The 13999-nt window shown below is 41.0% G+C and overlaps 2 protein-coding genes across 3 annotated transcripts in view; one reads left to right on the top strand and one right to left on the bottom strand.

Annotated features, from left to right (window-relative positions):
• Positions 1-9755, top strand: part of NRDC (nardilysin convertase) — a 31595-nt gene extending 21840 nt beyond the window's left edge. Inside the window, exons 19-31 of the mRNA XM_075037085.1 lie at positions 369-420; positions 1527-1677; positions 2792-2919; positions 3278-3440; positions 4729-4760; positions 5067-5205; positions 5682-5729; positions 6085-6137; positions 6775-6858; positions 8403-8493; positions 8805-8921; positions 9172-9261; positions 9538-9755. Coding sequence (XP_074893186.1) covers positions 369-420; positions 1527-1677; positions 2792-2919; positions 3278-3440; positions 4729-4760; positions 5067-5205; positions 5682-5729; positions 6085-6137; positions 6775-6858; positions 8403-8493; positions 8805-8921; positions 9172-9261; positions 9538-9735 — 1346 coding nt within the window. The 3' untranslated portion in view covers positions 9736-9755. The remainder of the gene's footprint in view (positions 1-368; positions 421-1526; positions 1678-2791; positions 2920-3277; positions 3441-4728; positions 4761-5066; positions 5206-5681; positions 5730-6084; positions 6138-6774; positions 6859-8402; positions 8494-8804; positions 8922-9171; positions 9262-9537) is intronic.
• Positions 9756-10551: 796 nt separating this feature from the next.
• OSBPL9 (oxysterol binding protein like 9) overlaps positions 10552-13999 on the bottom strand; it is a 64860-nt gene continuing 61412 nt past the window's right edge. For both annotated transcript variants that reach the window (XM_075037090.1, XM_075037091.1), the window contains 6 exons: positions 13713-13776; positions 13461-13601; positions 12463-12541; positions 12007-12098; positions 11437-11572; positions 10552-11333 (listed from right to left, as the gene is read on the bottom strand). In XM_075037090.1, coding sequence (XP_074893191.1) covers positions 11259-11333; positions 11437-11572; positions 12007-12098; positions 12463-12541; positions 13461-13601; positions 13713-13776 — 587 coding nt within the window. In that variant the 3' untranslated portion in view covers positions 10552-11258. The remainder of the gene's footprint in view (positions 11334-11436; positions 11573-12006; positions 12099-12462; positions 12542-13460; positions 13602-13712; positions 13777-13999) is intronic.

Genomic DNA, 13999 nt, shown 5'->3' with positions numbered 1-13999 from the left:
TGAGACAAATGTGGAAAATACATTGCTGCTTTCAAGCAGAATGTCACAATTTTTAGTGTCTGTTAAACAGATGTTTCGTGGAGTTTTCTTTTTTTTATTAGTCTTGGTCATGTCATGTGAGTTAGTATTCTGCAAAGCACAGCTCTGTGTTTTCTAATGTTTGGTATTTTTAAGGGAAGGTTTTGGAGTGAAAAAAAAATGACATTTGATGATGACAATATAAGCAAAAATATATTCTTGTAGCTGAATGACCATTTTCATTAGACTCAAATTGTGACCAAAGAACAACCTGATGGAAATATATTTGACTTTAGAAAGCTGTCGCTTTTTATACAATTGCTCATTTAAGTTTCTTTTTTCCTCACCAGGTTATGTTCGATTCCACCTGATTTCTCCGTTGATACAGCAGTCTGCAGAGAAGTGAGGATTATATTATTTATGTTTATCTTGCAGAGTAACTAAATTACCATACCTAGTGAAAAACCATGAAAAGAGATTAATTTTAAACTGGAATAGAATAAGGCTTCCCTTTCTCATGTTCTTAGACTTTCCTCGTGGTTTTATCTGTAGAGCAGCAGCAGTGGTTCTGCAGCAGGACATTACTGTAGCAAACAGATGCGTAGGAGTTTCATGGTGTGTTATTACCGAGAGCAAGTTTTGGAAAAAATAATAACAGCAGCAGTGCATATGCCAGGAGGAAGTGCTTAGAGAAGGAGTCAGTCCTGAAAAGAGCAGTCCACAGGCATGTCCTGAACCAGCAACTTGGGAGCCTGTAGGAGCAGGTGAAGAGACTATCAGCAGCATTTAGAAATCATTTGTTAGACAGACCTCAAGATTACAGCTCTGCACGTGCTGCGCTTCTGCTAGTCTTAGGCTAGCATCGCCATTTGTAACGAATTTTGTAGTGCTTTTATCATAAGCCTACTGAGACCTGCACAACTAATGTTTTGGGAAAGCCTTTATAAATCTGTTTCCATCAGGGCTTTGTTAGTTTGAATTGGAATCCAGGCAATAACAAAAATCTGAAAGCACAGACTGCAATTTCCACATTGTGTAGCCTGATTTGCTCTAGCTTATTTTTTTAAATCTTGATAGATAAATAATCATCTCATTACTCAAGTCTGCAGCATAACTGAGTCCATCCGTCCCCCATTCCTTTACACAAAGTGTAATAATCTCATTTTCTGTGATTACTCAATGTTTTGAGCATTGGCATGTTACAATGTGCATTCCTACCTTGAAGAAGTCTTAAGTCATGTGAAGCTGGAATCTTATTCATTGCAAAGAACAGTTGAATGTCAAAAATAATTTTTAAGTAGTGTGTCATGTGCTTTCTGGACAAAGGGAAACTTGCATTCTGTATTTCTGGGTTTGTTGAAAATTTCTTTTTGAATCTCGTTTAATTCAAGTACTCGTTTCTGTTGGAGAACTTCTCGTGTGTACCATCAAGCTCATTGGGCTGATTTTTATCTTTCTTCTATCCTTTTTTTCTTTCTTTTTAACCCTCTGCCCTTTTCTCCATCCAGCATAGTTTTGTTTGATACATTTGTGAACATCCTTTCCCACAATCTTGGTGAACCAGCTTATGAAGCAGACGTCGCTCAGCTGGAATACAAGCTAGTAGCTGGAGAGCATGGATTAATCATTCGAGTGAAAGGATTCAATCATAAACTACCTGTAAGTACTGCTGATCTTCTAAATACTTTTACGCATGCTGCTGTGCTTTTTGTCCTAGCAGCTGGAGCCTAGCTGGCTGGAGCTTTCAATGTTTAGATGGGGTATTTTAAATTGGAAAATTTGTGTCTCTGTTCAGGTACAGGGTAATGCAGCAAATGCTTTTTCATGTGCTTATGTGTATAAAGATGTAGTTCTATTCACTTATACAAGCTTACATTACTGACCTTAGGCTGACTTAAGATAAATCTTCCTTTATTTAATAACTGTATCTCCATTAAGACTTTAACAGCTTTTCCTTTAAAAAGAGCTATGAGTCTCCTCTGTCCATATAGAATGTTAGAGCCTCTCCATCTACAAGCTAAGGCTATTTGCACGCTGTCTGGAGAAGTGTGTCTGAAAATAGGTTTTGTTTACAATTTGACTTTGGAGATACAGCTTCTGAACATACTCATTTTGGGTGCAGTTTTTCTTTGTTGGGTTGCTAAGAGCTTACTTAACGAGGATTGGGGGATCCCTGTTCCCATTCTCTAAACACTGACCGTGTAAGACACGGCAAGCACAAACAGAGAGGATGTAGTGATTGAAGAGGAGAGCATTGCCAAGCTTCCTTTAGACTTTTATTGCAAGAGCTTGACTGGAGCTTTAATAAGACTGTCAATTGTCTGTCAGGCTTACTAATGTGAGGTTTAACAGAAAAAGCCAGAGATGCAGATAACATGGTCTGAATATTCTTTTTTTAATTGTGAATGTTGCTGTGTTGCAATGTTGTCGTGCTGGTCAGCTGTAAAAAGGAAAACTGGAATATCTAATACAGAAATGTTGGAGTTACAGGCTAGGTTTGTTTCAATAGAATGTGGAAAATCCTGTTGATTTAAGATATTGACCTTCATTCACTTTCTGAAAATGCAGTCCTTTTGAAACTGACTGTAATTTGGTATAGAATGGTTTAGTGAAGAACATCTAACAGAACTGAGGGATGTGCTTTAGTAACCCTGCACATCTCTTATGTTGACCAAATAATGATGATTTTTTTTATTATTATATAGGATTAGGTTTAAATTGGTTCTTTAAAAAAACAAAACAACCCCCTGACTTAAAACTGTTTTCGTTACAGCTTCTATTTCAGCTCATCATTGATTATTTGTCTGACTTCAGCTTTACTCCAGCAGTTTTTGAAATGATAACAGAGCAGCTGAAGAAAACTTACTTCAACATCCTCATCAAACCCGAGACTCTGGCCAAGTGAGTTCTGGGGGAGGGCAAAAAGTGGCTGCACAGCAAGCGTCAAGGTTGAGCTGAAGAGCTCAGGAATTGCTGCTCTGTGCTCCCAGAGGCTTGTTCCAGGGTTTGCTTGTAGCTTAGAGAGCTCAAGCAGCTCTGCAACCAGCATATCGAACATGTGGGTCAGACTGGACATCCAGGCAGCTGCTGTTCTGAAGTGACCTCTAGCCAGCAGCGGGTGCTGAGGGAGGGCAGAGTCAGCCCACAGCAATGCTCCTGGGGACCATCTTCCCTGTCTCCAGTACAATCCTGAGTCAGAAATGGGATCTCTTACATTAAACAGCTCTTGACGGCTGTGGTTTTGTTTCTTGCATTGCAGGGATGTGCGTCTCCTGATTTTAGAACACGGCAGGTGGTCCATGATCGATAAATACCAGACGCTGATGAACGGCCTTTCCATTGAGTCTCTCTCGTCCTTTGTTAAGGCTTTCAAATCACAGCTCTTTGTAGAGGGTCTCGTACAAGGAAACTTCACGAGCAGAGTAAGTACAGCTTCAGCAGCTGACACGCACTCAGACTTATTCTTAAAATGTGCTTTAACGCAATTGCCACAACTCCAGCACTCACCTGCCAGCTGACTGCCTCTTCTGTACTGGCAGTCTGGAGGCTCGCTGGTACAGGGCAGCGTCACCTCTAGTAACTCAGGAGTGCTCGTCCTGATAAGCCACTGGGGAGTCCGTGGTTGCCAGTTTGAACAGAAGTTTCCAGGAATTTGGATTTAAACTGTAGAGGGGGAAAAATGTGGTAGAAATATGCCGGTAGCCTGTTTCACCTGTTGCCACCGGTTTTTATATTGTTTGGTGCATTGATATATTTGATATGGAGAAATTTCCACGGTGGTGCCACAGGAGGAGGCTTCCCTCAAAGTACATTTATCCTGGAAATTTGATTGCCTGCACGGTTTCATCAAACCTCACTGAGGACCAGTTATCTTCGGTCTTGTCAAACACCTGCAGTATTCATCGAAGACTTCTACCCTGAGACTAGGTCACACATAGTCCTGTCAGGCTTTTTAAAATAGGGTTGTAATGGGGCTTAGCCCCATGTATCCGATGTCATTGAGTGCCTGTGGGGGAGAAACCTGCAATTATGATTTGTGCCAAGAAGTTTGTCTTAGCTGGTGATGTTTGCCCTTAAACTGTTTAAAGCTTCCTAAAGAAAATGTGCTGATGTCCTTTGGGAGGTCAGATTCTTGTAATGTCAGCTGTCCCCTCCTGAGCTGTGGAACAGGAGGAGGTCTGAGAATCTAATTGTGATTTGCTAAGAACCTTCTTTCAAAATGCTTTTATTGCTGCAGCCTCTGTGTGAGCTAAGCTGCTTTCACAGTGTGGCAGATACAACCCTGTCACTCCTACGTTGGTTTTGCTGTTTCTATTAATTCCTCCCATTTCTTCCACTTAAGCCCAAGAGTCTCCTTCCCAGAGCTCCAACTTCACGCACAAGAGGGGGGCCTTATCTCCTCCTGTGTGCACCCTTTGCTGTTGTGGTGGCTGATGCTATTTCTCTGGCTTCTGCATTCTCTTGTGGAGAAGTTACAGTGCAATAAACTGCCTGCAGACTCTGTTTGACTTTGCAGCGTGGTACAGAGGTGTCTGGAGGGACGTGGGATAAGGCGAGGGGGCAGGGACGTAGGTGGCAAGACAGAGCTCGGCTCTTCTTTGCTTGGGGGGGATCACTTTCTCAAGCAATGCACTGGGGTGTGTGGTTGTGAATTGGGGTAATAATTAATTCTCTTCTAAATAAAACATACGTTTATGCTTTCTCTCCTAGGAAGCAAAGGATTTTCTGAATTATGTTGTTCAGTGAGTATCTCTTGACTCTTGCAGCACTCATGATGTGGGAACTATGATCAAGTTAAGATTCTTTCCAGGAGGAAGGGATCAGGGTGGGAGCGATGCAGAAATTCCCTTCTCCCCTCCTGGATATAGCGCTGGTGGTGTTTGCGGGAGGTGACCGTTCTTCATGGCAGTTTAAGCGGGTGTTGTTCTGGTTTGGGGAAGGGGAAAATAATGTCAGACTGAGAGTGAGTGTAAATGCCTGGGTGTTATGTTGGTTTTGGTTAAGGTGTGAGTGGGTGTTTGACACTTTGCTGTCTGTATTCCCTTCAGAAAGCTCCAGTTTGCTCCTCTGGCCCATCCCTGCCCTGTTCAGTTCCGGGTGGTGGATTTGCCAAATACGCATCTGCTCTGTAAGGTGAAAACGCTCAACAAAGGTGATGCCAACTCTGAAGTGACAGTCTATTACCAGGTAACGCGTTAGCTTGGTGTGTACTGGCCTCTTCCCTCTGGTAGCTGGTGCTGGTGCTCCAGTTGTACTTAGTCACAGTCTTGAGAGCAGTCCCTGGACAGGGGTGTTACAGAGAGCGCTGAAACCTCGTGTGAGCGCTCGCCCTGGGCCCAACAGACTAAACCCAGGGGGGCTCTCACAGCGTGTGGGGTTCCCTGAAACCGGCATCTTCCCTCCCGGCCCGTGCTAGTGCGAGTAGCTGGGTTTGTGCCTTGATTTCCTGCTGTCCTCACCGCTGGTCTCATGGTCCTGGGCTGAGCCCTTCTCCTCTCTTCTGAATGCCGTATTGAGGCCGCCGGGGAAAACGAACTTTCCAGCTATCAATTGTAATTTAGTGCTGCAGTCCAGGCTGAGGCGTGTGCAACAACTGTCACCGTGGTCTGAACTGTAGCATTTAACTCCATGAAATCACCCTAAATTCTTCATTTTCTTTCTAGTCAGGTGCCAGGAACCTAAGGGAATATACCCTTATGGAGCTGCTTGTGGTAAGTGTTTGTGTCCCCTAACTCATCAGTGTCTTCCCTGAACACAGTGCTTGGAGCTTAGATAAGGCCACATGGCTAAATGGTACAAAGGGGAGAGCATGTACCTATTGCTTACTCTGAACTTGTGAGCATTTAGGACAGGATCCCCCAAGGGCTGCAGTGATGGACAGTACAGCAGACTGTTCTCTTAGCTACCGACCCAGATGACTGAGACCTCTCTTAATTCCATGGGTGTAGTTGGAAAGGCAGTAGTTCAGTTGTTTTCACATGTTGTGGTCACATTTCTGTATGGAGCCCGAGGGGTGGCTGCAGAGGAGCATTGCGTCTGCTGTAACGCATTTGTGCTTTGTTTCAGATGCACATGGAAGAGCCTTGCTTTGATTTCCTGAGAACCAAGCAGACCCTCGGGTGAGTTCACTGTGGAGGACAGCTCCTACGCACTGGCTTTTGCTGTTCCCTAGTGTTTTTACTCTGGAAAACCCCTTCCTGCACAGTGGCTAATTCCTGAATTATTGTAATGGAAACAGCAACATAAACACATCAAAACCAAGAGCACCCATCAATACAAGCTTTTGAGCCCTATAAGAATTGCATCTATTACCAGTATGTTAACTCAGAATTATTCAGCTTAAAGTTGTTCCTTCCACTTCCTAAATCAGCTCCCCATTCCCCAGGGCTGTTTTCACAGCAGCTTTGTGGTGTGTCGCAGCCTCCCTCAGAGGCACCATTCTACCTCAGGGAACTGGAACAAGCTTTTCACAGCTATAGGTCTGTCACTCTGATTTATTTTGCAGGAACACAAATACTCTGCCAAGCTTAAAAGGATTTCCTAAAACTGAGAAAACACTGAAGTGCAGTGATGCAGGAAATAAAGGAAATAAGACTATTGAGAATTTATATCATCTGAGATTTTTTTATTCTAAAGTACCAATTTTTTATTTTAACTTGTAGCTTGTCCTGTAAATGAAAATTTAATTGTGCTTGTGGAATGACTTTATTGTGTCCCTCTCTTTGTTGTGTGTTTTGTTTTTTGGTTTTTTTTTAGCTACCACGTATACCCTACCTGCAGGAATACTTCTGGGATTCTTGGCTTCTCGGTCACAGTAGCAACCCAGGCAACTAAATACAAGTAAGTGCTCCGGGGTCAATGTTCATCACTACTCCCAGCCTTGGGCTGCAGAAGTTGCCCCGGAGCTGCCAGCACGAGTTTCTGGGTGCACCTCACTGCACCATGTCCGCCACGTCCTCCCGGCAGCAGGTCACGCAGCCAGGCCTGGCTGATGCCGACCACCTCGAGGCGTCTCGTGGGTCTGCCAGCCTGGGACTTGAGGAATCAGCTGGCTGTTCCTTGCTGTGTAAAGGATCTCTGTAAATGGCAGCTGTTGCTGCTGTTGTCTCAGTAAGGAGGATTTCAGCACAGGAAGTTTGGCAACTGGTTTTAGAAAAGTCAAGCTCAACAAGGTGCCAGTGGCCCTTGCATGTATTCAGGCACTGAACATCTGAGCCTCATGGGATATAGCGAGGTATCAAACTAAATATATGACCATGTTATGTCATATTTTAAGTGGTGTGTTTACACAACATCCAGCTGAAGAATTATTACTGAGAGAGTTTCACTTAATCTTCTACTTGTTCTATTGATCAGGTCACAGCTGATTTCAGTTTGTTTTTGCTTAAGCTTTTCTATGCACCTGCTCACATTTAAGAGTTCACACCTGCTTCAGGCCATGGAGTGTTTTATTTTTTATTGTATGAGGGGAGTTATGTGAGAGCCCAAAGGGAATGTCAAAAGAGTAGTGACTAAAAACCAACACCTAAATACAGCAATAGGCTTAAGCTTCTTAAAACTGCAGCAGTCCTGACTTGAATAGGGAAAAGTAATCCAATGACTAAGTAAAATATCTCACTGCCCTTTTGAAGATATCCTGCTAGGAGAGCTCAGTCTGTTGCCAAGTAAATCCTATATAGCTGTTCTTCTGGCTCGCTTTCAGCAGACAGAACAATAGTATGGTTTTGTTCAAAGTTAGGGCTAACTACAGGTATTTATTTGACCTGCCAAAGTTGAAGGGTTATATAAAAAATATGCAACTTATGAAGAATAACACTGTGTCAGTGAAAGTTTAATTAGTACAGAGTACTGCTGCCTCTAATTTTTACATTTGGATGACACTTCCATTACTGAGGTCTGTGTCACCTTTGTGTCACAAAGGTTTTAATGTTTCAGAATCCTCACAATCCGTCATCTCACGTTGTTTTTCTTTCTTTTTGTCCTAATCCAATAGACCACAACTATTTTTGTGCAGGGCTCAAGGACTGCAGCTGGGGGTCCTGTTTTGGCACGCTCTAGTGCATGCTGCTCTTGGATATACCACAGCTTGGGTCCCTGACAGCATCACAGCAGCAACTCCTCTTGCTGCTTGGTTATCTAAAGTCCCTGTGTGTGAACAATACTTAATATAGCTAAAAATCAGAGCACTGGTTTTATTCCCTGCTAGCAGGGAGATAGGAAAGTTGGTGTTCACAGATGTGTGAGCTTTTTGGTTGGGGGGTGGGCAGAGAGGAAGCAAACCTGTCCCAAACATTCCCTCATCATTTGAGGGCTGTTCTGCTACTTTACCCCCCAGTATTGTTTTTCTTTTTCCTGCCTGATTTAATTATTTAACTCTCTTTTAGTTCTGAATTGGTTGACAGGAAAATAGAGGAGTTTCTTTCCTGCTTTGAAGAGAAAATCAAGCATTTAACTGAAGATGCTTTTAACACCCAGGTAAAAATGTGGTCTTGAAAAGTTCTGCCTTGAACTGCTAAATGACACCTAAACTGGAGGATTTGGTTATGCCTATCTATCTGGCACATTTCTGAGTTTTTTCTGGGCGAAGGACTCACTTGTGAATCCTGCCTCTTACTCCCTTCTGCAGTTATTCTCTAAACATTTGCTCTCTGGCAGTTACTGTTAAGTTTGAAAGCAATGAACTACCTTATTAATGTGAGTTTTATTTCAACTTCTGTGACTGTGAAGGTAAATTAAGGTAGCATTAAACCCTTTGAAACTAATTGTTTTGTCTTTTTCAAATGTAGGTTACAGCTTTGATAAAACTTAAAGAATGTGAAGATTCCCATCTTGGAGAAGAAGTAGACAGGAACTGGAATGAAGTTGTGACACAGCAGTATCTCTTTGACAGGCTTGCCCGTGAGGTTGGTGGTCCCTCATTGTTAAGTGATGACAAATGGAACACTCACATGTCACTTTTTGCAGCAGTTTTAAATGCAAAGCATAAATAGGGGGAGTTATGCTACTGGTGGTAACATGCTGATTCTAAAACTACATGCTATTTTAAAAAGGTTCTTTTACTAATGGGATATAGTTTGTAGAGAAACTATTTTTATGTTTAAAATCACTTGAATCACCACTGTGCTACTTAAACCTCCTTCCCGTGGGTTTCAGATTGAAGCTCTGAAGTCTGTTACAAAATCAGACCTGGTCACCTGGTTCCAAGCTCACAGAAGCAACAAGAAGAAAGTGCTCAGTGTACACGTGAGTGTCTGCCAGCTCCATCTTGCCAACTTTGAAATGCCAAACTTTGGTAACCTCAGAGAGCCCAGTAAGCGTGTGGTAGAAGAGCTCTGTAATCTAACTTTTAATGTGGTGGTTATCCACATTACTCTTCATATTTTCTATGTTTCTAATTAGTGCTGTCATTTGAATTGCATTTAAGTATCTGTAGTTAATTGTCAGGGCAGATGAACATTAAATGAGATCCAAATTATAGAAGGTTAGAGCCAAATTTCTTTTTTGGTAACTTTTTTCCAGGTGGTTGGATATGGAAAACATGAAGGGGACTCAGAGGTTACAGCTGTCTCAGAAGTACAGAATTCTTCATCTGGTGAAATACCTCATCTTATTTTCTTGCCCCCATCTTCTCTGATGACTAATGTTACTTCCATCAAGGACATCAAAGCTTACACATCAACTCTGAATGTTCTCCCTTACCATAAAATATTAAAATAAAAATGACGTCTTGCCCTGCAGTGATGTGTAATACAGGTGGTTTTGGCAATGTAAACATGACAAACTTATTTTTATTAAAACAAGGCTGTAGCGTTTAGCTGGGATGAAGATGTCTGTTCAGATACTGAGGAAGCTTTCCTCAAGTAAGTTTCCAGCCAACCTTTCTCATTAATCTCCCAAGTTCATTAAGAACAGGCACAGCCCTGACTTCTAGCTGGAGCGAAGGGAGAGTTCTGCCCCCACCAGAAAGATGCCCCGTTCTCCTCTCTGGCTGACTGAAGGGGGGAGCTGCGCCTTTTTGTTCAGACTGTCCTGTGCATCATTCCTGCAGTGCTGTAGCAGTTGCTTAATAGCAGTCACAGCTCCTCAGAGAAAGGATTCCGCAGTTCTCCTGGAGGAGTTACAGAGTGGGTGGGAGGGGAAAAAAAAAGCCTAAAGCTTCAATCTCAGACTGCTTTTTCTTAGTTTTTCTGTATGTGCAACATAGACAAAATTGAGATGAAATCAAATAAAAGCTAGATTGAACTGTGGAAAGAAAAATAGTTTGATTGCTACATATAGCTACTTACTTGACTATTCTTTCTTGAACTTCGAGCAAAAGCACAGAAATGCAAAGGTTCCTAAAGTGCTGGCAAGCATCTCTACTGAAGCAAGGCTGGATGTAGATTCCAGAAAAATTCTACTGTGGGTGCTGCAAATTCTGCTCCTTTTGCTAGTTCATTAACTACTTCAAGAAGTAGGGTTAGCTGCAAGGATTCCAGTGAGGAAGAAAAAAAAAAATACAAATACATTTCACATGAAACAATTGATCATCACTCAGCTGAAAAAACAGTCTTGCTGCAAAGGTTTATTATGAAATAAATAAAAAGTCCATAAGAGAAGTTTGAAAAATCTATTTTATGAAGCTTTAAGATGCATTGAGTAGAATTATCTGTGGTTACATTTTAATCTCAAAATAACAAAGTTATTTTGGGCAAGACACTGAAATGCCAAAAGGTTTGATTATCATACAGGTGGAAGATAACATTTACGTAGCATTTTCTAACAAATTGTCCCATCAGTGGAATCCTCATATTTATACATTGCAAACGTTAGCTAGATTTAAATGACGTCTTGCATTTTGTTTCTTGTTTTTTAAATATGTAGGACCCAGGAATATTATGCAACTGATACCAATGCCATGGCCTTCACAGTGGTTATACAAAGTGTATATGCTTCACGGCCCAGATTCTCCATGCTTTAGAAGCATCAGTAACAAGGCTCCAACAGCCTGCCTTTGAAGCCTGAATACACTACCAGTATAGCAGAGTCCAATATAAGTTACTGCACAGCCAAGACGTTTCTTGCTTCATTTAATTGCTTATCTGCATCAGTAAAGTCCAGTATCCCTGAGATAGGAACCACTGTAGTTGGAGGGGTCAGGTTCTCCAAACGGTACGTACATGATAACTGATGACTGTCTTGGTATCAGATGTAAACTTTGCTAAGCCAAGGCTTGAATGTTTTCTGGTTTTACAACCCACTTAATGTTTACTGGCAGCAAGTCGTTTCAATAGTGGCTCGTCATAAACCCAGCATTCTCCATCTTCATGGAATAACTAGAAGAAAGGGAATAATCCAATGTAAGCTTTTTATGATTCATTTTGAAAGAAACAAATGCTACAGGTTAGAGGGCATTTACACTGTTCAAATAAAGCTCACCCTTGTTTCCCATGAGGTCTCGTTCTCCTTTCTGGCTCTGGCTTCAGCTCTTTGTCTTTCTTCAAGCGCGTGCTTTGCAGCTGTGGCTGCATCGATGTCTCTAATTTTTAAGTTGTAGGTTACATCTTTCCATAAGCTTAAAAAAGAAATTTGAATGGAGACTGCTTTATAGAAGCAAAGTGCTATAGGGTTGTAGAAACATACTACTGGCCATTAGTCATCAGTATTTGTTTGAATTAAGGTAGGTCTCACTTTATCAAAAGGGTGGAAAAAACCAATATACATTAAGCCACAACTGCACTGTCTATTTCTAGGAGTGAGGAGGCTGTAGTGAAGCTCTCTGGACTTTGCTGGAGCATTTGGTCCCAATGAGGATGAAACCAATAACTACAGGTCTCCTCTTCCCCTTTTAAAGCCCCAAACCTGCTTGTACCTTGGCTCTGTCCTGCAGCAAAGGCTAATGAAGAACACAGTTTGTCCATGCAATGAATGGATAGTCAGACTGTGTACTGCCAACTTGAGTCTAACTAAAAAAAAGTCTTAATTTGCCCATTTAACTAAAGTTCTTACCAGCGAGACTCAAAGTCGTCTTGGTCCTCCAATTTCCTTACCTTCTTCTTAATTGTAGGCATTTTCTTGGTATCTATAAAGACAGCATTCTCCTAGAGAGTGAGATTTTAAAAAAAAAAAAAAAATCAGCTCTTTATCTAGACTTAACATTTATATACCTTCACACTCTTAATACACTGGTTGTCAGGAAATACATAAAAAAACCATCATTCTTTAGATTCTGTTCTTGCTATAAAAATCAAGTTAGCTTAAGAATAAATTAACAAAGTAAATTCAGGACATTTATCCCAAATTCAGCATTCTTGTGATCTTTGGGCAGCTTCATAGGAGTTCCCAACTATTAACATTTGTTTAAAAAAAACCAACAAAAACTAAATAAAAACCAACCCAATTTAAGCACAATCTTCCATTTCTGATGAAAAGAGAAGGAAAAAAAAAAGAAAAAAGCTCCTTTACCCCTGTTGTGTATTTTGCATACATGACACCATTCCATTCTCCTTCAATTGAGCAGAAGGGTTTCTTGTCATTAGGAGAACTAAATAGAAAGAAACAGTCATTTCTCAGTTGTATTACAGTAACTGAAAGACCCTAAAGGATCAAAACTTTATCCTAGTTGCTGTACAGTGTTTTATATCAGCCCTTAAAATGGCCATCACCAATACAGAAGAGATGAGGGTTCTGTTTACAAGTGAGAAGTTTTGCATGAGTTAGTTGGATGAACCTTTAAAAGGAAGTGCTGTTCCAGGGTAAGGAAGACAGGTCTTGCCCTAGGGCTGTATCTCCATTTAGAGTTCAGGAAACCAGTTAGTTACAGGCTTTTGAAAGAGATTTAGAGTGGTAAGTTCAAGCTTAAAAAGGTTTCACAAACTCAGCTTCTTCCCCAGACTACTGGGAAACACAAACACTAGATCACAAATGACACCTACCAACGTGTGTCAAGAAGTGATTTAAAATCAAGTTATAAACCTCATTTTGTCAGCGTCCGCTTACTGACATTACAGCACATCTCCAAATAAGATGAGAATCTCCACTGAATTCTCTGCTCTGGGCATGTGCACAGGGTCTAACCAAAATCAGCCAAACCACAGGTATAAATAAAGTCTGCAGCAGAACTTCCATTGACACACTATGAATAGCAGTGTTACAATGCTTGCTTCTGTATTTTTATTTTTATGAAAAGTAATGATGAAGACAATTCGGGTAATTCAGGAGTGAGAATTTAAGTTCCTTTTGGTAATCGGCTAAGAATGTTTTAGAGCAGGACAAGGTAGGATGCAGGCTTATGCAGGTTTCCTCTCACAAATCTTGGCTATAAAATGGCATCCCATGACAGGTAATCATGAACTAAGTTATTGGGTGCAGCTGTTTCAGTATTTTACACTCCTGACTGTCTTGAAAGAACAGTCAGCATTTAAGTAAAGAAAAAGTGAAATTAACTGAAGAAATGTGCTTACAAAATTTCAGCTGTAATTCTGTGCTTCTTTCCTCCATAAAATGGTTTTGTGTGGAAGACGATGGAAGCATTATAACCTGTCTTTGAGCAATTAATACTGCATTCTCCACCAAGTTCTATCCATGGCACAGTGAGAATAGACCTGGAATTATAAATATATGTATAAATTTATAACCTTTTAACTGATAAATATTAAGCATGAAATATTACAAGGCATTAAAAATGAAAATACCAAACAAAACATTTTACTTGCCTTCCATAACCATTAGGAAAGGTCAAAATATAGTGTTCATCATAATCTAGGCATGTGACACACCCTATCAAAGAAAAATAAAAACAGATTTAAAAAACCTCCAGCAAAACCTCTACAAAACTTTTCATAATGATCTCCTGAAATAATTCACTAAGAACAGGTACCATAAAAAGGAAAGGTGAAGAGCTTTATTTAGGTGCTGAGAATGCCTAGCTTCTAGAGAAGGCAGGGAGAGTTGTGTTTACATGAAAAACTGGGCCCTAAATTATTTCAGCACAGAAAGTGTG

This window comes from Buteo buteo, chromosome 10 (genome assembly GCF_964188355.1).
Source record: "Buteo buteo chromosome 10, bButBut1.hap1.1, whole genome shotgun sequence".
Lineage (NCBI taxonomy): Eukaryota > Metazoa > Chordata > Aves > Accipitriformes > Accipitridae > Buteo > Buteo buteo.
The sequence above is the reverse complement of the archived record's forward strand: the minus strand, read 5'-3'. Positions and strand labels throughout refer to the sequence as shown.